Source organism: Panthera leo, chromosome A3 (assembly GCF_018350215.1).
Source record: "Panthera leo isolate Ple1 chromosome A3, P.leo_Ple1_pat1.1, whole genome shotgun sequence".
NCBI lineage: Eukaryota > Metazoa > Chordata > Mammalia > Carnivora > Felidae > Panthera > Panthera leo.
In genome coordinates, this window is record NC_056681.1 from 102,743,754 (window position 1) to 102,766,892 (window position 23,139).

The 23,139-nt window shown below is 45.6% G+C and overlaps 1 protein-coding gene across 1 annotated transcript in view; it reads right to left on the minus strand.

Moving 5' to 3' along the window:
- Positions 1-4,272: 4,272 nt before the first annotated feature.
- MERTK (MER proto-oncogene, tyrosine kinase) overlaps positions 4,273-23,139 on the minus strand; it is a 114,346-nt gene continuing 95,479 nt past the window's right edge. The window contains exons 16-19 of the mRNA XM_042933051.1: positions 14,236-14,345; positions 12,623-12,782; positions 11,580-11,716; positions 4,273-5,129 (exon numbers count right to left, since the gene is read on the minus strand). Coding sequence (XP_042788985.1) covers positions 4,616-5,129; positions 11,580-11,716; positions 12,623-12,782; positions 14,236-14,345 — 921 coding nt within the window. The 3' untranslated portion in view covers positions 4,273-4,615. The remainder of the gene's footprint in view (positions 5,130-11,579; positions 11,717-12,622; positions 12,783-14,235; positions 14,346-23,139) is intronic.

Sequence of the window (23,139 nt, forward strand, 5' to 3'; positions counted from 1 at the left end):
GAGTCACAGAGGCAGAGGAAGAGTCTCTCCATCCCCGGAGGGCACTTGGACCCACCCCAGGTCCCCAAATCTTGTCCATAAGGCCACTACTGCTTGCCATACTCATATATGGGGAGGGATGAGCACCGAGGCTCACAAGTAACCAAACTCCAGGATGAGATGGACAGAAGAGGAACCTCTGGGCATCAGGATGTAGAGAGTTGCCTTTGAGCCCAAGAGCCACTTGAGGTGAGGGATGATGGCCAATTTCCTTCACTCTGCCAACTTCCGCAACTGTGTGCATCCCTGGAGATGATGAAATTATTTTATTTTTGAGCTAGTTTGTGTTATTTTGGAAGGAGTTGATAACATAATCAGGGAAAAGATTTCTAGTATGACAAATGGTGAGTTTGTACTGCATAAAAAATGAAATTGGGAGAAGCTTCTAATTGGGGAAATCCTCTAGTAAGTATAAAATTCTTTCAAAGACCTTGCTTTCTCCCCTTCCTACATAACCACCTAGGGGGTTGCAGAGAAGGTACTCCTATCTTTACTCTCCAGGAGAGCCAAGTGACCTGCCCAGACTGTTCAAGGAGTGCTCACTCATACGACTAGTTTCCTTCCAGCCTTTGCCATTGGCTGCATGGCCCAGCTCATGAGGTTCTTTTTTTTTTTTTTTTTTTTTAAATTTTGAGAGAGAGCAAAAGTACGAGAAGGGCAGGGGCAGAGAGAGACAGAATCTGAAGCAGGCTCTAGGCTCTGAGCTGTCAGCAAAGAGCCCAACATGGGGCTCAAACTTGTGAACCGTGAGATCACCTGGGCTGAAGTCGGACGCTTAACTGACTGAGCCACCCGAGTGCTCCTCAGCTCATGAGGTTCTGATCTTCACTTCTCTCTACTCAGAAAACAAACAAGAAAGCAAAACAAAACAAAACAAAACAAAACAAAACAAAAAAACCAGGAAAAGGTAAAAGGGAAGGAAAGGATAGAAAGGAAGAGAAGGGAAAGGAAGGGAAGGAAAGGAAGAAGGGGTGGAGGAGGAAGGCGAGAAAAACCCTCACAAGGCAGAGCTAGTCCCAACCTGTAGGTCACGAGTATTTCTGGTATTTGTTTATTTGTCTTGCCCTCTTGACCTCCCCAGCCCTGTCCCAGCTGGCTGAAGACAATGACCCAATTTGTTTCTGTTTTCTCTCCCCCTCTTTGGCCCATCAAGAGCCACTTTACAAAAGTAATTTGAGTTTATAAAAAAGGGAATTTAAAAGGCTATTTTCAGTTCATGCTCAGGAGACCGTACAAGAGTTTCCTAATGATTGGGTCCTCTGAGAGTTAGTTCTTTCAGAACTTTGAAACATTCGAATGTGGCTAAGAAGAACCACTGTGTTTCCAAAGTTCTCAGTGAGGAGACTGAAATGCCTGAATAATGGTAGTTTCATTCCCCTCATGGGAAGAGGAAGCTGAGATGGGAGGGTGATGCCCATCACATCCCATTTAATCAAGGACCTGGTGCACTGTTGTGGGTTGGATGAAGTGAGTTTCTCTGCTGTGTTTGTTGATGTCTCAAGAAAAGCCAGAAGTCACAGCTTGCTCACTTCTCTGCGCTATTCTGTAGTAGAACTGGTCCAGGCTTCTCGGCCTTTCTCAAGCCACGTGGCCTATACCGAGCAAACTGGACAGGATTTGGAGGGCTGTGCAATTCAATGAGCTATTTATTATATATTTGTTTACACTGTACCATTAAAGTTAGAAATATAAAACACTAAGTATATTAATTTAGATATTTCATATTAAATTTATATGAAACTTCCAAGTAACAGTTTTTCAGTTTGCTTATTTATCTTAGATGTGGACATAACCTTTATACATTGAAGTTTTAATTTTTTTAAGTTCTTGATCAGTTCCTGATCGAGAACTTAATGATGAACCATTCACATTCTTTTAATATTTTTTTTTTAACGTTTATTTATTTTTGAGACAGAGAGAGACAGAGCATGAACGGGGGAGGGTCAGAGAGAGGGAGACACAGAATCTGAAACAGGCTCCAGGTTCTGAGCTGTCAGCACAGAGCCCGACGCGGGGCTCGAACTCACGGACCGCGAGATCATGACCTGAGCCGAAGTCGGACGCATAACCGACTGAGCCACCCAGGCTCCCCTCTTTTAATTTTTTTTAAGTTTATTTATTTTTGAGAGACAGAGAGAGAGAGAGAGATACACAGAGAGTGCGAGCGGGGGAGGGGCAGGGAGAGAGAGAGAGAGAGGAGGAGACACAGAATCTGAAGCAGGCTCCAGGCTCTGTGCTGATAGCACAGAACCTGACATAGGTCTCGAACTCATGAGCTGCAAGATCATGACCTGAGCCGAAGTCTGACGCTTAACCAACTGAGCCACCCAGGCACCTCCCTTCACATTGTTGATAGTCACCATCAATAAGAAACTTCGTTTGCACAAGTAGGTCATAAAAATTTTTTATTGATTTTTTTAAATAACCATTCCAAAATTTCTAACAATAGAAATTATCTTTATAGGCTCTAACAGCCTTTTTTTTTTCTTTTTGCTCTTTCGCTGATAAAATGTGATGCTGGCATTTTCTGTAACAATGCAGATCCTTTTCAAACCCTCAGAACTTTCTTGTATAGAGCATTGCACAGTAACAGTGAAGCTGGCTCCTGTTGGAGACTGCAGCTCCTGGGTTGGCAGCTGGGACAAGGACCCAGGCTGGGCACAGGACAGCCTGTGCTAAGCCTCACAGGCTGCGGTGGCTTGGGGCGCCTGCTCACAAGTGGGGAGCAACAGGCCTGAGGGACCAGTGCTCACACTGCATCAGTCTACTGCCTTCACCAGCAGAGGGAGTTAGGTTCTCTGTGCCTCAGCCTGCCCATCTGGAAAATGGGGATAATAGCAGTACCTACCAGCCGGGGTTGTTTTCAGGATTAAATGAGTCCTATGTGTGGCCACAGAGTAAGCGCTACCTGCGTGTTTATTAGCTAAAACGAAAAGGTCGAGAGCCTCCGAAACAAACCCCCAAATCATGTGCAGAGCCAGCCAGAATCAGATTACTGAGTTCTGAAATCCCAGCTCTACCCCTCTCTAGATGCGGGCCATAGCGTGTCACTCAATGTTTCCAGCCTCGGTTTCCTGGTCCATACATGATAAATAATGGCATTGCTATGTATGGTAGTGATATCCAGATTAAATAGGGCAGCTCACATAAAGTGCTTGAAACACAGCAAGTGCTCAACCAACAACCGCTGTCATGACATAGCAGAGCCAGGCTGTGAACTCAGAGATACTGAGTTCTAAGCCTGTTCCTTGCCCACTGCCCGGGTCCACCTCCCAAATGGAAAAGTGTTTTACCTGTCAGACTCTCTTCCATAAGTTATTTTTAATCTTTCCACTCAGATTGTAGTTGTCAACCCTTTAGTATATTTTGTTTTTCTTTTTAAGTTTTTTTTTTTTTTATATTTTTATTTATTTTTGAGACAGAGAGAGACAGAACATGAGCAGGGGAGGGGCAGAGAGAGGGGGAGACACAGAATCTGAAGCAGGCTCCAGGCTCTGAGCTGTCAGCACAGAGCCTGATGCGGGGCTCAAACTCACGGAGTGTGAGATCATGACCTGAGCTGAAGTCGGACGCTTAACCGACTGAGCCACCCAGGCACCCCAGTATATTTTGTTTTTCATCCTTGGACTCTGGAGTGGTTTTTCCGTATCTTTCCAGAACAATGCCAAGATGGGTCAAAGCAATTGCATCTAGGACCAGCCATTAAGGGAATTTCTCTGCAGAGGCATGGAGGCCACTGGTCGGTGACCACTGTCTTTCAAGTAAGTACAACACACCCTTCCTCATTCAAATTTTATTAGGAAATCACATCAAAGAATTACTCAGTTATAAAACTTTAAACATTAAATAAATCATTCTTATCAAATAGATGATTCATGTAAGAATATCAGATTTTTCATAAGACCAGAAGCAAAGCCAAATACAGCATTCCATTTTACAAATATTTTTACATTTAATAGTCATGAAAAAGAAAAGAACTTTATTTTTTTTTTTTTTTTTTTTTAATTTTTTTTTTTTCAACGTTTTTTATTTATTTTTGGGACAGAGAGAGACAGAGCATGAACGGGGGAGGGGCAGAGAGAGAGGGAGACACAGAATCGGAAACAGGCTCCAGGCTCCAAGCCATCAGCCCAGAGCCTGACGCGGGGCTCGAACCCACGGACCGCGAGATCGTGACCTGGCTGAAGTCGGACGCTTAACCGACTGCGCCACCCAGGTGCCCCAAGAAAAGAACTTTAAAAAAACAACACTGACTCTGTGCAAATGTTAACATCAAGGAACAGCGCTAGAGATGAGGCTGTTAAAGCTTAAATCTTTGATCTGCAAGGTAAGCACATGAAATAAGTCATCTTTTATTAAAATAGACCTTTGTCTCTTTCCATCATATACATATAAATGTATTTTCTCTTTAAATAAATATATATTATGTATTTTTAATGATGACTTACATTCACCTGGTGCTTTGGGGCCATGGCATTGGATTGGTAAGGAAGACAAATTCTAAAAACATGGAGCGTACAGAGATCCTCCTAAAGCAGAAGAATTTCCTTGAGTTGGGAATGTCTCTCAGGTTTCCTCATATGAGGACTTCTGAGTCTTCTGAGGAGTCGTCGGCAAATAAAAGTCCATCTGGTGATGGGCTCCCCAAGGGCAAGGGGCTGGAATGGGACCAGGAGACTCCATTTTTTACAAGTTTGTCCTCTGGTAAAACACAGTCCTTTTCCGCCGTCCCTGATGCCGGGGCGGCAGAAGCCAAATCTCCCCACTCCTCACTGCCCCCATTCAGGATGTACCTTTCTTCCTGAGGCTTGCTGTCATGAACTTCTGCTGTGACCACACTGACAGCAGCGCTGGGAGTACAAGAGCCAATGATAGAGTCAAGATCAATGTTCATGTCTAGCTGAGCAAGCGCGGGGCCCTCTCCAGGGTCCTCACAGCTCTCAAGAAACTGTGTGTTGATGTAAATGACATCAGCTTTGTCCTGAACTTCAGGCAAACTCTCCAAGAGTTTTTCTAGCTGCAGCCTCAGCACAGAAAAGGTCGGTCGGTCCAAGGGCTCAGCTCTCCAGCAAGAATGCATTATTTCATACCTACAAGTACAGAAGAGTGAGTTGTTTCCTGACCCAGCACCCACAGCGCTTAGGACAATCCACACAGTGTTTTCACCTATTCTTTGGTTTTGTCACATCTTAATCCACACGAATTCCACTTTTGGGAAATCACTGAGGTTTTCCTTGTGGCATAGTATTTGTTCAATGTTTATAAATATTCCATGGGTATGTAATAAGTGATTCTCTGGCTCCAGGAATACAGGACATTCATGGCAATTATATCGAACTTTGCAACGCAGGAGTATTTCAGGTCTTTCCTTCACTCTAGAGGTTGGCAAACTATATGGCCCATGGGCCAAGTCCAGCCCACTGTCTGCTTTGTAAATAAGGTTTTACGGGAACACAGCTACCTTTATTTATTTACATATTGTCTATAGCTGCTTCTGCTACAGTGGCAGAGTTGTGTAGTTGCTACAAAAACCATATGGCCTGCAAAACTGAATGTATTTATTTGGCACTTTACAGAAAGAGCGTGCTGACCCCAGTTCCATACCATCAGATTGGGTTTGTAACCAGGAGGACTGAGTTAGAAGGGCCCTGGGGCAAGGGCTAAAGAGGCCAGGGAGTGAGGGAGGGGGAAGGTGAAGGATGTGTGCCTCACGGGGCTCGGGGTTGTGTATCACTATATTTAGTCTTCTCGACAGCCCTGTCATTGTTGCTTTGCAATAAAAATGAGAGTGGACTCAGGGATGTTACAGATGCCATGGCTCTGTGGGCAGCAGGGGCAGTATGGGGACCAGCCTCCAGCTGGACAACTCCTATTCCCAGGTGCTCATGACCCCTCTGTTGTGTTCTGTACAGACAACTCTCTGGTTTTTTCATTTCCAGTGTCTGATATAACTAAGAATTACAGTGGAGGGACATTTACATGAGCACAACAAAACAAAGAGATGACTGAATGAGGAACCACTGGCCGGAGACGAAGAGGGAGTTATACCATTATCTCATTTTGATTCTTTCCTGTTTTGAGAAATTCATATTCACGTCACTAGATAAGAAAACAACCCAAATTTAAATCATCTGACACACGTAGTTGATGCGATGTTGTGAACATAAATATGTAATTCCCAGGGTGCCTGGGTGGCTCAGTTGGTTAAGCATCTGACTTCGGCTCAGGTCATGATCTCTTGGCTCATAGGTTCAAGCCCCACGTCGGGCTCTATGCTGACAGCTCAGAGCCTGGAGCCTGCTTCAGATTCTGTGTCTCCTTCTGTCTCTGCCCCTCCCCTGCTTGTGTTCTCTCTCTCTTAAAAATAAATAAACACTGGGGCACCTGGGTGGCTCAGTCGATTAAGTGTCCGACTTCAGCTCAGGCCATGATCTCTCGGCTCATAGGTTCAGGCCCCACGTTGGGGTCTGTGCTGACGCCTTGGAGCCCGGAACCTGCTTTGGATTCTGTGTCTCCCTCTCTCTCTCTCTCTGCCCCTCCCCCGCTTGCGCTCTGTCTCTCTCTTTCTCTTTCAAAAATAACCATTCAAAATTAAAAACAAAATCAACATTAAAAAAATAAAAAAATGCAATTCCCATATTTACACTGAACACATAATATAGATCCTTTGACTAATTCTGCTGGCTTGTGGTACTTCACAGACACGTCCAGATCTCATTTATGTAGGCATATAACATCATCTTTCATTTGTTTGCTTTTTCAGCCTCCATCAAGGGCCGGCTCTGAACACAGAACAGTAAGGTCACAGCAAGAGCACATTCCTCTGATAATCCCAATCCTCACTTGGATCCTCAGGCTGAGTGAGGAGTGCTTTATACTCTCCCTGTTTTACCTTCAGTAGATGGTCACTTAGACAAGGCAAACAGTTTTTGTTTCCACTTTTGAGGTTTTTATGGTATAAATCAATTTGCACGACTTCCTTTTTTCCCCCCACAAAGCCTGGATTGTTGACACTCTGAGATGAGCTTGGAGGACTTCTGTCCATGGAGACATACTCTCCTTTCCATTACTTCACCAAGGCGCTGTGTTAATTTATTTTCATTTATTCCAGGTCTTAGGAGAAAGCATTTCAATAATCTATCATTTTTTCATGTGGCAAAGTAACAATGTCACTTTGAAACTTATTATTATTATTGTTATTACTTTCAGTACTTTGTGAAATACCTAAAAATAGGGCTATGGCTTTTACAGTCAGGTGAGCACGTATATGGTCTAAGCTGCTCCCCTAAAAGGGCAACGCTGTATGAGTGGACCAAGGAAAGGAGCAAGAGAGAGAGCCTTGGCCTGGAGAGTAACGGGGACTGTGATGTTTAGTAATTTCAATTTTGTGGACGAAAGAAAAAATAGTTTGGTAGTTGCCTTTGTAAATGGTCCCTTTTGTTTTTCGGCTGAGATTTTATAAAAGAGATACTCCTATCGGTTGCCAGGGGCTGAAGCAGGGGAGAAGGGGGGAGTTGTTTCATGGGTACAGATTTTCCGTTTCATCAGATGAGAAGAGGCTTGGAGAGATGGACACAACAACGTGAATGCCCTTAACCCTACTGAACTGCACACTTACACATGGTTACATTATGTGAATTGTACCACTATTTAAAAAAGGAGTTTAAAAAGATGCAATCATGCAAATTTGTTACATTTATAAATGCTTGAATTCATCATATGTGTCAAGCACCTGCTTTGTCCCTGGCTCTGAAGCTGAGTACGGTGTTTCCAGTCTGCTCAGGGAAATGATGCTCGGAAGGCGGGAGTCTCCTAAGCAGCTCCTAGATCCTAGCTCAGCCAGCCAACCCCCATCTCTCCCATCTCTCTCCTGCTCAGGGCCTAGGCTGCCCCAGGTAGAAGCGGAGGGACTGACTGATCGGGAAGTAAAGCAGGGTTTCTGAGAGGGAGAAGGTGGGTGTGAGCCGGGGTCCTTGGAGGAGATAGATGAGCGGCAGGTACAAGTCAGGGCCGGCTCTTCACCTGCTGTCATTCCAGGCCCTGGGAGGTGCGGGTCGGGGTGGTCAGGTGTGGACAGAATGAGGCGGTGCTGTGACAGCGGCAGGTGAGCCTCGGGCAGTGACAGCCCCTGATGCTGGGTGGCCACAGCTTCAGGGCTGCTGATGTGGATGACACCTCAGCAAGTGCCAGCTGTGTGTAAGGCTAATGGGCCGCGACCCTCTGATGTTGCTCGATCAATAGCAGCTCTGTGGAGAAGTGCATTTCCACTCACATATGAGGCTACAGAGGCTTGGAGAGGAGAGGGACTCATTGAAGTCACGCTGTCAGTGGCAGCTTCAAGTCTGCCCAACCCCAGGGCCCCTGTTCTTGTCCATGACAACCTGCTTCAGTAAAAATAATAATTGCCGACCTTTTGTTTCTGTTCTGTACCCTATGGCCGTCCTGTGAAGTACCTGTATAGATATTAGCTTGCTCAACCAGCATGACCCTGCCACGCAGGTACTAATATCCCCATTTTACAGACGAGGACACCGAGAGGGTGATATTTGGCCCCAGGTTGAGGGTGAGGCTGTGGCCCAACTCAAGGAGTATCTAGCACCACTGATCACGTTCTTAACCATTCAGCCACCCTGCCTGTCATGGGTCCGTTTTTGCCCTATGGGCAATGGGGTACACAGAACGATGATCTTTAGGGCATCCCATGATCAGACTAATTTCAGAAAGATGGCTTTGCTTGCCACTCAAAGGATGTGGTAGGAGCCTGGGGGTAAGGAAAAAAACGAGACAGGAGACAAAAGGGCCTGTGCGATTCCATAGGAAACAACAATGACCCTCACCCGCTCATCACTTAAATGCACTGGGATGTCACTGGGCCACTGTGTCCACATGTGTGAAGGGAAAGTGGAAGTAGGTGGCCCCAGTTGCTGGCCAGCTCTGGTCTTCCATGGTTTGATGGTGTGAGGGGTAGGAATGGAGGGGGGCTCTGAAGGATATCGGTAGGATAAAGAAAGAACAAGGTGGCTCCCAGGTGTCACTCTGAAAGACGAGGGGAATCAGTGTAAGTGCCATGAACCAAACTGGTCAGCTGGTAGGGGGTGCCCTGAGGGCTGCCGCTGGGAGGCCATGAGCTCAGCTAAGGAAATGTCCCATGTAGGCGACTGGGGAGCAGGGCTTAGTCATTCACAGGTGGGGGTGATGCTGTGGGAAGAGGTGGTCCTCGGGGTGGGGGGGGGGACAGGATTAGAGAGCACAAAGTGCCCTCTGTTATTTACATTGTTATCCTACTCGGAGTTGAGTTTAAAAAGACCAAGGGGCCACTAAACACAGGAGTGAGCTCATCTCAACTAAGGTTAGACAGCAAACATGGAGAAGCTCAGAGGTATATGTTCATTTTTAAAAGAAAACGTGCAGATATGTAAACACAGAGGCCTCTTTGGGAGACACTGTTCTCCAGCATCAGATGCAAGAGGGGACGTGGCAAGAAGGTCCACCAGAGACCCCACAAGCCTGCAGCATGGGGACCACGGAGTCATCCGCTTCGCCTGACTTCCCCGACATGCAGCGTCTAAGGCTCTTTCCTCTCACAGAAGGGGCGCCTGGGTGGCTCAGTGGGTCGAGTGTCTGACTTCGGCTCGGGTCATGATCTCGCAGTTCGTGAGTTCAAGCCCCACATCGGGCTCACTGCCGTCAGCACAGAGCCTGCTTTGGATCCTCTGTCCTCCTCTCTTTGCCCCTCCCCCACTTGCACTCTCTCTCTCTTTCAAAAGTAAATAAACATTTAAAAAAAAGTTCTTACAGAAAAGCGGCTCAGCATTCCCCATTTGGCTCTACGTGAAATCTCTCAAAACCACCATGTGACAGCAGCTTAGACCTTGCTAAGACCCCAGATAATCTCTGCAAATACGAACCTCTTTGGGAGCACAAGCGAAGCGAAGAAAGACACGGAGACAAAACTCTTCATTCAATAATGTTTGGCTGAGACTGCTTCCTCATTTTCAGAAGCAAATGTTTCGTTAACGTGCTCCCTTTAAAAACTACCATGAAACCCCAAATGTAATTTAATTAGGATTTCGTGGTATTTCTCAAGGGCTGATTTTTTTTGTGTCTGTTCTTAATGTTATATACTTACAGCCACAATGACAACCACCGCCACCCCCACAAAGCAGGGTGAGGGATCAACAAAGTTTCCTTCTGTTTGGCTTGGATGGGATCTAGGAGGCCTGCATGCAGACTGGCCTGGGCCCTGTCACCTGTGTTGAGGAAGCAGGGCCAGAGTGTATGTGGAGGGGGAGGGGGAGGGGGGGGGGGAGGGACCTGGGAGGGGGAGGGGGAGGGGCCCTGGGAGGCATCCAACACGTGCCTCCTCATGTCAGTGGCCCATCATGGTGTCCCGTGACACAGCAGCGTTCTCGCTAACCACGGTGAAAGTGCCCTCTCTAGGCCCGTGACCCCTGTTGTGTTGGGAGGAGACTCCACATCAGGAAGGTTCAAACCACCAATGATGCTACTAATAATGGGTACCATGATGAGACACTCCCGCAGGCTAAGCATGCCACCCATTATCTTCTGCAACTTTTCTTCCCAATCCCTCTCCGAAGAATATGTGACTCAACTTTTTTTTTTTTGTGGCGGATAATAAGGCACAGGGAGGTCAAGTCAGTTGTGATGGCCACACACGTGGCTGGTTGGGAGGCGGAGGCCTGTCTCTGACTGCAACTCCTGGGCCTCTTCCCACAGTGCCCACCCTGAAGAGAGAGGGCCTGTCAGGATAGATGTGCGCTGTGGTCCCGCACGTTGGAGCCGGGGCCCCTCAGGGGCACAGTCTCCCAGGGCAGGTTTTATTTTATTTATTTATTTATTTAAAAAGATTTTTTTTTTTTTTAACGATTATTCATTTTTGAGGGACAGAGCGTGAGTGGGGAAGGGGCAGAGAGAGAGGGAGACACAGAATCCGAAGCAGGCTCCAGGCTCCGAGCTGTCAGCGCAGAGCCCGGACGCGGGGCTCGAACTCACGAGCCGCGAGATCGTGACCTGAGCCAAAGTTGGATGCTTAGCCGACCGGGCCACCCAGGCGCCCCGTTTCGCAGGGTTGGTTTTTTAAAACATGCATTTCTGGGCCCGCTCTGTACCAACAGAATCGCGATCTCCGGGCACCGCGCTGAGGAATCTCTTTGCTAGACTATCTCCCCAGCAAGTCTGAGGACCAGGCTGACCTCAGTGTCACGGGCTCAGGCTTCCAGATTTCCTGACTGGAGATACGATTGTGGTCAGTCACAATCAATGTCACAAACGACGGGGTTTGTCGGAAATGCCGCACAGAAGGGAAACTGCCGCTGTGAGAGGGCAGGTAATCACACAGGTGCCCTCATGCACTACAGAGTCAACCTACTGGTCTACAGGACAGATCTCCTACCGGTGCTTATGGACCTCAGGGCACGTGTAGGCTCCCCGGAGAGGCGCACACGCCGGCTCCCCGGGCTTCCCGGAGCCAGCCGAGCGGCCCGTGCAGAGTGCCCCACGTCACCAAGAAGCTCACTTACAGTTCGGCCAGGCAGTCCTCGGGCTGCTTCAGCCTGTGGCCGTGGAGCAGGTAGTCATACATTTCGTGGTTCTGGACGCCGGGGTACGGAGTCATTCCCCGTGTTGCTATTTCCCACATGGTCACGCCAAATGCCCACTGAGAACAAAGCAACAACAAGTTAGGATGCGAGTCTTTTCAGAGAGGCTGAATGGACTTTTTCATTTAGAAAGGTCATTTCCTTAAAGCCCGATGGTGGTGCACAAAGCTGACAATTATGCCAGGGACATGCTGCTCTCCCGACGCGGCAAGAACCAGGGGTCAGAGAGCCACGCTTGCCCAGTTGCATAAAAGCTGTTGTGACAAAGGCAGATAGAGCCTTCTCTCTTTCTCTCTCTCTCTCTCTCTGTGTAATGCTCTGCTCCACTGCTGTTGTCAGGTGTCTTCTCTTCCCAGTCTCTGGGGAAGGGTATAATTACACAGCACCTTTTATTTATTTATTTTGAAAATTTTTAATGTTTATTTTTGAGACAGAGCATGAGCAGGGGAGGGACAGAGAGAGGGAGGGAGGAAGACACAGAGTCTGAAGCAGGCTCCAGGTTCCGAGGCGTCAGCACGGAACCCGACGCGGGGCCTGAACTCCAGAACCGTGAGATCTTGACCCAAGTCACTGTCGGACGCTTAACCGACTGAGCCACCCAGGTGCCTGTACACAGCACCTTTTGCTTCCAAAGAGCCATCGGATGAACCCATTCAATTTAATGTGAATATGACATATCTTCGTGGTGGTCAGTAAGTCACTATATTGTAGCACAAAAAAAAAAAAAAAGATGGGAATAAATGAAAGGCCTGGGCAAAGACAGATCTTCTGAAGGTCAAGCTGCTTCACCGGAATCTAGTGTTCCAGTTAAGGAAGAGCATCTAGCAGTAAATAGGAGGTGTGACCATGCTCCCAATCCTCGGTTAATCAGAAGTAAAATGTCTTGCCAAACTGGTGTAAGTCATTCCTTTCCGTGACCCTTCATCTTTGCCACGTGGGGCTCCACGTCAAAACTCTGTACGTACCACGTCACTTTTACTTGTGTAGACTCGGTCTGCCAGACTCTCTATGGCAATCCATTTCACAGGCATCTTGGCGATGCGGCCTTGGCGGTAGTAATCGCCGCTGTAAATCTTCTTAGAAAGGCCAAAGTCCGCGACACAGACGGTCATATCATCTCGTAACCTACAGAGAGCGAGTTCGTGCCTTCAGCGACCTCCGAGGCAAAGCCTAAACCAGATGCAGCTGAAACATTTATGATAAGTAACTGAAAGACCCCATCAGCTTGTGAGGGTCCTGCTCTGGGACCAATGGCAGAGCCAGTGCCGGGGGCGTCAGAAGAGTTATGACCTTGCACCCCCCGCGGTCCGTGTGGGGATCTGTGCACAGAGGGTGGAGCCATGTGCAGGGAACAGATGGTGCACAGGAGAGAGAGAGCAGCAGCCCAAACCCAGGGCCCCCAGGGGGACTCATCCAGTGCCCACTGGCCGTCCTGCTGGAGGCAGCACTGCTCCTGCCACTTTGAGGGAGTTGGGGAAGTACAAGCTCTAAGAGGGGGACCCTGGACTTCCTGCTAAGGTAGCCAGGTGGTACTTGAGGAATTAACTGCACGTAGAAAGGGATGCAATTGCATTTAGAGCCCAAGTTGTTAAGGCAGATCCTAGACAAGAGGAAGGAGAAAGAGGGGGAGAGATGAGTGGTCTGGAGGTGGGGTAACTGCCTTGTTCCTGTCTGCCTGGCACTGATTTTTAAAACTGACAAGTCCGATGTCCTGGGAAATCTCTCAGTCTCAGGCAAAGAGGATAGCTGATCACCTTACCTGATGGGAAAAACATGAAGCAAATAGGAAGGGCAAAGAGAGCTTTTCATGATTTTCCCTCCATGGCAGAAAAAATTACTTAAGAAACACAAACAAGCCCCTTCTGGGTTTTCAAAAATGAGGTGCAGGTGGTAGGGGGCCGGTGGGAGGCTAGGTAAGGAGTGAGGGGGCCCCATCTGCAGCCCAGAAAAACAAATAACAGCAATACATTTAAGGAACACTCTCTCATTTTGCAATAATAAACTTAAAATCAAGAACTAGTTATTATTCTTGAAGATTTACAGCAGATAACGACTCTGCTGAAGCAGGATGAAGAGGTAGAGGAACTCGAGTTCACAGTTTTCATAGAAGTCCTTATCTGCTGCAAAAGGAAAGCTTTGGTGCGGGTTCACAGTACATATGCACAAGGAGGCATCATGAAACTTGAGGGGCAAAACCTTTATCAATTTCCTTACTGTCTCCAGGATTAGCTGACTTACATATAACTCTGGGTCCAAAACTAGCCGATGGCAAGGGGGAAGGATCACAAAGATCAGAAGTAGCACACACTCCAAGCTGAGAGTGCAAAAATAAAAAAGGAATCACAGATGAAAGTCTTAGAAGTCAACCAGACTCTTGGAAGCAGAAATTGTGAAAAGACCCAGTTTTACAGCAGAACCATAGAAATCCCATCTCTAGAGCCAGCCACACGCTCCCCTCCCAAATCTGCCCTTCCTCCATATTTTCATAGCAACAGGCCACCCCCTATTCCTACCCTGTCCCCCCAAATGTCTAACATGATGAGGTCTAACCCCTTCCAAGTCGGACCAGGGCTCTTACATGCAATTTCGAGCAGCTAAATCTCGATGAAGAAAATTCCTGTTGCTCAGATACTCCATCCCCTGGGCAATGTCCACCATGAACTTCAGTAGTGTCTGCAGCGGAATGTGCTGGGGGTGGGGGAAGGGGGAAGAAACAAGAAGACAAAGTCTTTTTTATAAAAGGAAAACTTGGAGAGTTATTTCCACCGGAAGTGGGAAAATAGTGTTTATATTTCTTTTTTTTTTATTTTTATTTTTTAACATTTATTCATTTTTGAGACAGAGAGAGACAGAGCATGAATGGGGGAAGGTCAGAGAGAGAGGGAGACACAGAATCTGAAACAGGCTCCAGGCTCTGAGCTGTCAGCACAGAGCCTGACACGGGGCTCGAACTCACGGACCGCGAGATCGTGACCTGAGCCGAAGTCGGACGCCCAACTGACTGAGCCACCCAGGCACCCCAGTGTTTATATTTCTTAAAAGTTGGGCCCTGAAGCAAGGAAACACACCTTTAATTCCCACATCATTTTTTTCACAAATAAGGTTTTAAGGGGCGCCTAGATGGCTCAGTCAGTTAAGCATCCAACTTTGGCTCAGGTTATAATCTCACCGCTAAGTGTCCAATTTTGGCTTAGGTCATGATCTCACCGTTCATGAGTTTGAACCCCGCATGGGGCTCTCTGCTGTCAGCATGGCCTGCTCTGGCTTTGGATCTTCTGTACCCCTCTCTCTCTGCCCCTCCCCAACTCACGCTATCTCTCTCTCAAAGATAAATAAACATTAAAAATATTTTAAAAAACGGTTTTTAAAAAAGGAATAACAACAACAACAACAACAACAAACTATAAAACCTCTTGGCAAATTTCACATTCTTTCTGTCTTTAAAAATATTGACGGTGAGGGACACCCGGGTGGCTCAGTTGGTTAAGTGCCCGACTCTTGATTTCGGCTCAGGTCATGATCTCATGGTCATGAGATCAAGTCCCAAGTCGGGCTCCATGCTGACCATGGAGCCTGCTAGAGATTTTCTTTATCTCTCTCTTCCTCTGCCTCTCTTCCCTGCTCACACTCCACACCCCTGTCTAAAATAAAATAAAACAAATAATAAATAATAAAATAATAAATAAATAAAATACAAATATTGACAGTGAATAACATTCTTTTTGCAAGTTATGAGATAAAATGGAATTCTTTGTGTCCTTTGGAATGGCAGTGGGGCAGAGCACCTATGCCAGGAAAAGAGGGGAAAAGAGGGGTGGTCTGCTTTCAGTGGGGGAGGGACAAAAAGCCCACCTACAAGGAGCTGTTTCCAACTATGCACCCATATGCTATCATCTTACCTTGAAATGTCTGGAAAGATACTTTTCTTCCAGACAGAAATTAGGATAGTCTTTGCCTCTTATCATAGCACCAAAGGACCACAAGAAAGTATTTGGGGCTTTTCATTTTTGTTTCTCTAGAGCCCTCCTGTAAGTTTCAACAGTCTATCCTGTAAAAATCAGACTTCATGGCTATGTTAGAAACCCTGCCACGATGGAATTCACGATGAGGGTGATGACTGATGAAGACTTCTATACTATAAATAAATGTCTTAGCCCAGTCAGGGCCCCAAAGAAAACCACAAGTTCCTGGCAGTCATGAATGGGTCCATCCATGACATAGCCTCCCCAAAGCTTTGGATTTATCATGGTTTATTCTCTATGGAACATGAGTCTTCCAAAGTGGTATTCATGAAGACACTGAATTTTTAATGATTCCATGGTTTATATTTCCCAGCAAAGATACGTGTTAATCACATTCTGTATATATAATAATATGCTTTAATCATTCTTTACTCTTACATACTGGAGTTGTTAAAAAAAATGTAAACGAAAAAAGTGTAAACAGGGGTGGCTGGGTGGCTCAGTCAGTTAAGCGTCTGACTTTGGCTCAGGTCATAATCTCAGTCTGTGAGTTTGAGCCCCGTGTCAGGCTCTGTGCTGACAGCTCAGAGCCTGGAGCCTGCTTCAGATTCTGTGTCTGTCTCTCTCTCTGTCTCTCCCTGGCTTGCACTCTGCCTCTCTCTCTCAAAAAAAAAAAAAAAAAAAAAAAAAAAAAAATTAAAAATTAAAAAAAAAGTGTAAACAAATCAGGCATGAAAGTCTTTTGCCTCTATTCTATACATTTGAGGCATGTGATTTTCTGGATGATAGTTTCCAGGAAAGGATTTGGATGCTACGAGACATAAAATCCTGCTGACACTGTGAAGCTGTAATGAATATTAGGTACTATTCATTTGTGTTATTTTTTCCTAGAACATTTATGTTCTTCTTGTAGATTATGACCAAAAGTCATTTAAAAGATAACTGTGTGGTAGAACTAAGAAATAAGTTTAACAAGGTTACAGGATATACAATTAAGATACAAAAATTAACTGTATTTCTATACACTGCCAATGGTCAATCCGAAAATAAAATTAAGAAAACCATTTCACTGGGGTACCTGGGTGGCTCTGTTGGTTAAGCCTCTGACTCTTGATTTTGGCTCAGGTCATGATCTCATGGTCTGTGAGTTCAAGCCCTGCATCAGGCTCTACACTGACAGTGCAGAGCCTACTTGGGATTCTCCCTTTCTCTCTGCCCCTCCCCTGCTCTTTCTCTCTCTCTCTCAAAATGCATAAATAAACATTTTTTTTTAAAGAGTAATTAAGGGCATCTGGGTGCCTCAGACAGTTAAGCATCCTACTTCGGCTCAGGTCTTGATCTCACTGGCTTTGGATTCTAGGTCTCCCTCTCTCTCTGTCCCTACGCTGCTTGTGTTCTGTCTCTTTCTCTCAAAAATAAATAAACGTTACAAAAAATTAAAAAGAAAATAAAAAAAGGGTAATTAAAAAAAGAAATCATTTTCAACTAAGAAGAATTAAAATTACTCAGCAATAAATTTAACAGAGGAAGTGCAAAACTCATACTCTGACAATTACGAGACATTGAAAGAAATCGAAGTAGATCTAAATAAATGGAAAGATATCCTGTGTTCATGGATCAGAAGACTTAATATTGTTATGATAGCAATACTCCCCAAATTGATCTGTAGATTCAACATAAACCCTATCAGAATCCCAGCTGGCTTGTGTAGAAATTGACAAGCTGATCCTAAAATTCATATGAAACTTCAAGAGCTCAGAATATGCAGAACAAGCTTGAATAAGAAAACCAAAGTTGGAAGACTTCATATTTACTGATTTCAAAATTTACTATAAAGCGACTATAATCATGATAATGAGACACCAGCATAAGGACAGATACACAGAGCAACGAAACAGAATCGAGAGTCTAGAAATAAACACATGAATATATGGTCAAATGACTTTCAACAGAGTGCCGAGATCATTCAGTGGGGGAAAGAGTGGTCTTTTCAACAGGTGGTGCTGGGACCAGTGAGTGGGATATGCTAGAGAGTGAAATTGGACCCCAGCCTGAAATCATATACAAAATTAACTCAAAATGGATCAATGACCTAAATGTAAGCGCTCAAGTATAAAATTCTTAGAATTATTCCTACAAGTCAAAAAGTGGAAACAACCCAAATGTCCATCAATAGATCAAGAGATAAACGACATCATATATCTATACAATGGAGAATTATTTGCCCTTACAAAGTAATGAAGTACTGATACAAGCTACCACGTGGATGAACCTTGAAAACATCAGGCTCAGTGAAAGATACAAAAGACCACAAATTATGGTTCCATTGAAATGGAAATAGGTAACTAGAGAGAGACAGCAGCTTGCTTAGAGCTGGAAACAAGGCAGGGAGGTGAGATTGGGAAGTGATTGCTAAAGGGTATGGGACTTTTTGTTAGGTGATGAAAGCACTCTACAGTTTATTGTGGTGATGGCTGCAAAACCCTGTGAACGTACTGAACACCATTGAGTTGTACGCTTTAAATGGCAGAACTGTACGGTGTTTGAATTATATCTCAGTAAAGTTGTTACCAAAAGAAAAAAACAATCACTCTTCCAGGGAAAGAAAGACAAGGGGGAAGAGGAAAGAGAGAAGACAGACTTCTCTTTTTGTCTCCAGAGGCTGATGGGTAAGGATGTCATGCCTGGAGCCATGTCACCGTCATAACACGTGGAGGGACAGCAGTAGCTGAAAAAGCAGAAAGGTGAAACAACCGTGGACACTTGATGCTGTCCTTCAAGGTACAGCTGACCAACTCTGCAGCTGTCCCACCTCTGGGCTTCCTTACTCAGCATTACGCCTTTGAGATCTATTTAGGTCGTTGCCCGTATCAATACTGCGTTCCTTGTTTTATTGACGTGTATCTTCTATTGTATGGATGTACCTACTTTGCTTGCACAGTCAGCTGCTGAGGGACACATGGGCTGTGTCCAGTTTTTGGCAAGTATGGATGAAGTTGCTATAAAACACCATGTTTTAGGGGCGCCTGGGCGGCGCAGTCGGTTAAGCGTCCGACTTCAGCCAGGTCACGATCTCACGGTCCGTGAGTTCGAGCCCCGCGTCGGGCTCTGGGCTGATGGCTCGGAGCCTGGAGCCTGTTTCCGATTCTGTGTCTCCCTCTCTCTCTGCCCCTCCCCCGTTCATGCTCTGTCTCTCTCTGTCCCAAAAATAAAAAATAAACGTTGAAAAAAAAAATTTAAAAAAAAAACACCATGTTTTATAAGAAACTTCTAAATTCTTTTCCAGAGCGGCTGTACTCTGGAATTGTGCATTCCCATCAGCAGTGTATGAAAGATTCAGTTGTTCTGCGTTCTTGTGAGCACGTGGTATTAGTAGTTTTTTGGCTGGGTTTGATTTGGTTGTAAGCTGCTCTGATAGGTGGGTAGTGACACCTTATCATGGCTTTTATTTACAGGTCTCTAAATGATTAATGATGCTGAGCATCTTTTCTTGGGTTTATCTGCCATCTTTATATCCTCTTTGGTGAGTGTCAAAGTCTTTTGCTTGATGAATTAATTATTTAGTTCATTGTTGAAACAGAGAGAGTGTGCACACGCAAGTGGGGGAGGGGCAGAGAGAGAGGGAGAGAAAGAATCCCCACATGGGGCTCGATTACACAAACCCTGAGATCATGACCTGAGCCAAAATCAAGAGTCAAATGCTTAACCGACTGAGCCATGCAGGCACCCCTATTTTATTTTATTTTGTAAATATTTATTTATTTATTTTGAGAGAATGAGAGAGAGCATGTGAGCAAGCATGAGTGGGGGAGGGGCAGAGAGAGAGGGAGAGAGAATCCCAAGCAGGCTCCTCGCCCTCAGTGCAGAGCCCAACTCAGGGCTCGCTCTCACAGTGAGATCATGACCTGAGCTGAAATCAGGAGCCAGACGATTAACCGACTGAGCCACCCAGGTGCCCCTTGTTCATTTTCTAACTGGGTTCCAAACTGTATGATTCCATTCATAGAACATTTTCAAACAGACAAAACTAGGGGCGCCTGGGTGGCTCAGTCGGTTAAGCGTCCGACTTCGGCTCAGGTCACGATCTCGCGGTCTGTGGCGGTCCGTGAGTTCGAGCCCCGCGTCGGGCTCCGGGCTGATGGCTCAGAGCCCGGAGCCTGCTTCCGATTCTGTGTCTCCCTCTGTCTCTGCCCCTCCCCCGTTCATGCTCTGTCTCTGTCTCAAAAATAAATAAAACGTTAAAAAAAAAAATTAAAAAAAAAAAAAGACAAAACTATAGTAATGGAGAACAGATGAATGGCTACCTGGAATTAGCCATGGGGGCACAGCATCACTACAAAAGGGGTAGCAGGAGGAGGTGTTTTTGGGTGATGAAGCTGTTCTGTATCCTGACTGTGAAGATGGATCTATTCATGTGTTAAAATTGATAGAACTGCACATCAAAATGGAAAAAGAGTCTATAATACTGTATGATAATTAAAAAAAAATTATAAAGATTATAAATGGTCTCTATCTGTTCTACAACAATTCAAGGAAAAAAATCCAGTAAGAGGTTACATTTGCAAAGGGACCCAAAAGGGGAAGCGAGTTAAACTTCACAAGTAAAGACAGATGATATTTGGCCATCAAACAGCCCAGTGTATTTTTACTTTTTTGGGGAGGGCGGGGGGAAGAGCGCGCGCGGGCAAGAGAGAGAGAGAGAGAGAGAGCGAGAGCACTTAGGTATACGAGAGTGAACAGAGGGGCAGAGAGAAAGGGAGAATCTTATTTTTAATTTTATTTAAATCCAAGTTAGTTAACATATGGTGTAATAATGATTTTAGGAGTGGAACTTAGTGATGCTTCACTTACATATAACACCCAGTGCTCATCCTAACAAGTGCCCTCCTTAATGCCCATCACCCATTTGGTCTATCCCCCCACTCACCACCTCTCCAGCAACCCTCAGTTTGTTCTCTGTATTTAAGAGTCTCTTATGGTTTGCCTCCCTCTCTCTTTTTATCTTATTTTTCCTTCCCCTCCCCTATGTTCATCTGTTTTATTTCTTAAATTCCACAAATGAATGAAATCGTATGATATTTATCTTTCTCACTGACTTATTTCACTGAGCATAATACACTCTAGTTCCATCCACATTGTTGCAAATGGCAAGATTTCATTCTTTTTGATCCTCAAGTAATATTCCATTGTATATATATACCACATCTTCTTTATCCATTCATCAGTCGATGGGTATTTGGGCTCTTTCCGTACTTTGGCTATTATTGATAGTGCTGCTATAAACACTGGGGTACACGTGCCCCTTCAAATCAGCATTTCTGTATCTTTTAGATAAATATCTAGTAGTGCAATTGCTGGGTCATAGGATAGTTCTATTTTTAATTTTTTGAGGAACCTCCACACTGTGGGAGAGAGAGAATTTTAAGCAGGTTACATGCCTAGTGCGGAGACTGCCATGGGACTTAATCTCATGACCCTGAGATCATGATCTGAGCCAAAATCAAGAATTGGATGCCCAACCAACCGAGCCACCCAGGCACCCCCCCTTTTTTTAATTTTAAACTATAGAATTCACTCTTATGCAACATGATAATCCCATCCCTCCAAAAATTATTAGAAAAATCATCCCATATACCAGAAAATTAAATATGAGTGAAATTGCCCATCATTGTGGAACAAGATCCATTCAAGAGGATGCTGTGCAGCCATTCACAGGCAACAGTCTGGAGGCTGCTGCCCTGCTGGGAAGGGTGCACAGGAGATGGCGCTATCAGAGAAGAGCTGAAGACAGGGGGTCTGCAGCCTGGGGGCCAGTCCAGCCTCCACCATTGTCTGATCTGTGCCTCCGTTTCCTCACCGGAGATTCTGTTAGTAACTACTCCCTATGGTTGTTACGCTATTACTGCATTAATATATGCAAAATATAGGCTGGCCTCTACTTATGCTTGAGAAATGTTAGCACCTTTGATGGCGTGTGGATAGGTGCACAGATAGTGAGCACCGGCCTGTGAAACATGTAGGCACAGAATAAGCAGTTGTGATGGGAATGTCTGAAGCTGCCAATGAAATGTGCTAAGATGTTGGGAATTGTAGGTATTTTTTCCCTTCTTTTCTAGGCTTCTTATAATATTGTCTTTCTTTTGGGTGGAAAAGGGAAGGAAAACGCTCAGCCATGCCGAGTCCCTTACTTTCGATTGGGCCCTTCACTTCTTTGGAGGAACCTCAGTGATTTTATAATAGCTCTGAGATGTGGCTACAATTTCCTAACTCTGGTTAGTGTCTGGGTGGGTGGAAGACTTAAAAGAAGTCATGAGGAAGAGAACAAAAATCTGAGCATGAGACCAAGGGGAAGTGAAAAAAGAAAGGGGCTCACTCTCCTGCTTCGGCCACTTACATCTTTCTGGGAGGAACAAAACAAGAAAAAGAAAAAGAAAAGAAAAAATAACCTTCCATATCCATAACACACAGTGTTATATCCATAACACACAGTGTTATATCCATAACACACAGTGTCGGCAGGACATAGGAAAGAAGGTTCCAGAATATGTTTACCCTAAATTGGGTCTCAAGTTTTTGTTTTTGTTTTTCAGGTGCCTTGCCAAATTTAACAAATGGTAATGACTGCAGATTTGCCTGTCTCTTGGGATAAGGACTTGCCCATTAAAAAAAAAAAAAAATGTTTATTTGCAGGGAGAGAGAGAGAAAGAGAGCAAGGGAGGGGCAGAGAGAGAGAGAGAGTGTGCAGTGTAGAGCCTGATGTAGGCTCGAACCCCTAAACCGAGAGATCATGACTTGAGCCAAAATCAAGAGTGAGATGCTTAACCAACTGAGCCACCCAGGTGCCCCCAGCGCTTTCCCCATGACGCCCCATACTCAGCATTCTTGGTCAATCACCCGGGTAGGACCGGTGGCTGCATGCCGGTGGGTATGGTGCTTCCATCTAAGCTCCTGTTTCTTTCTGGTTTCCCTGTGCTGTGGGATTCAGGGCAGGGTTTGCCCTGTGGGGTCACTGCCCTTCTTACAGGCACTATTGAAGGAAAGTATGCTGGCCCACCAATTCACAACATGCTTTCCAAATCCTGAGGATGGAGGGGCCCTTGATAAATGGAAAGGTGGATGGAGGACATTCATGCTCAGTGTCCAGAAAAACAGCTCAGTGCAGCTTGCCTCTGGGAATGAAACAGATCCTGCCTCCAGTGATTTCGGAGTGAACAAGTCAGAAAGAGGAGACTTTAAGAGAAAGAGGCCACTCGGTCAGCATGGGGGACCCACTTGGCTCCATTGTGATGAGGCTTGGGCCAGGAGACTGTGTGCCAAGCCAGACTTCTTCCTCCCATAAAATGGGAATAATAAGACTTCTGAGCAGGTCTGCTGTGGGGACAGATCCCACACTTCAGCATCCAGGGTGCACAGTGAGCGCTGAACAAAGGCCATGTATTCCCCCTCCCTCCTTTATTTTCGAGGTTACATGCTGAGGTTCCCCAGGCCCTGTCACAGAAGCCTGGAGGACTGTGAGAGGC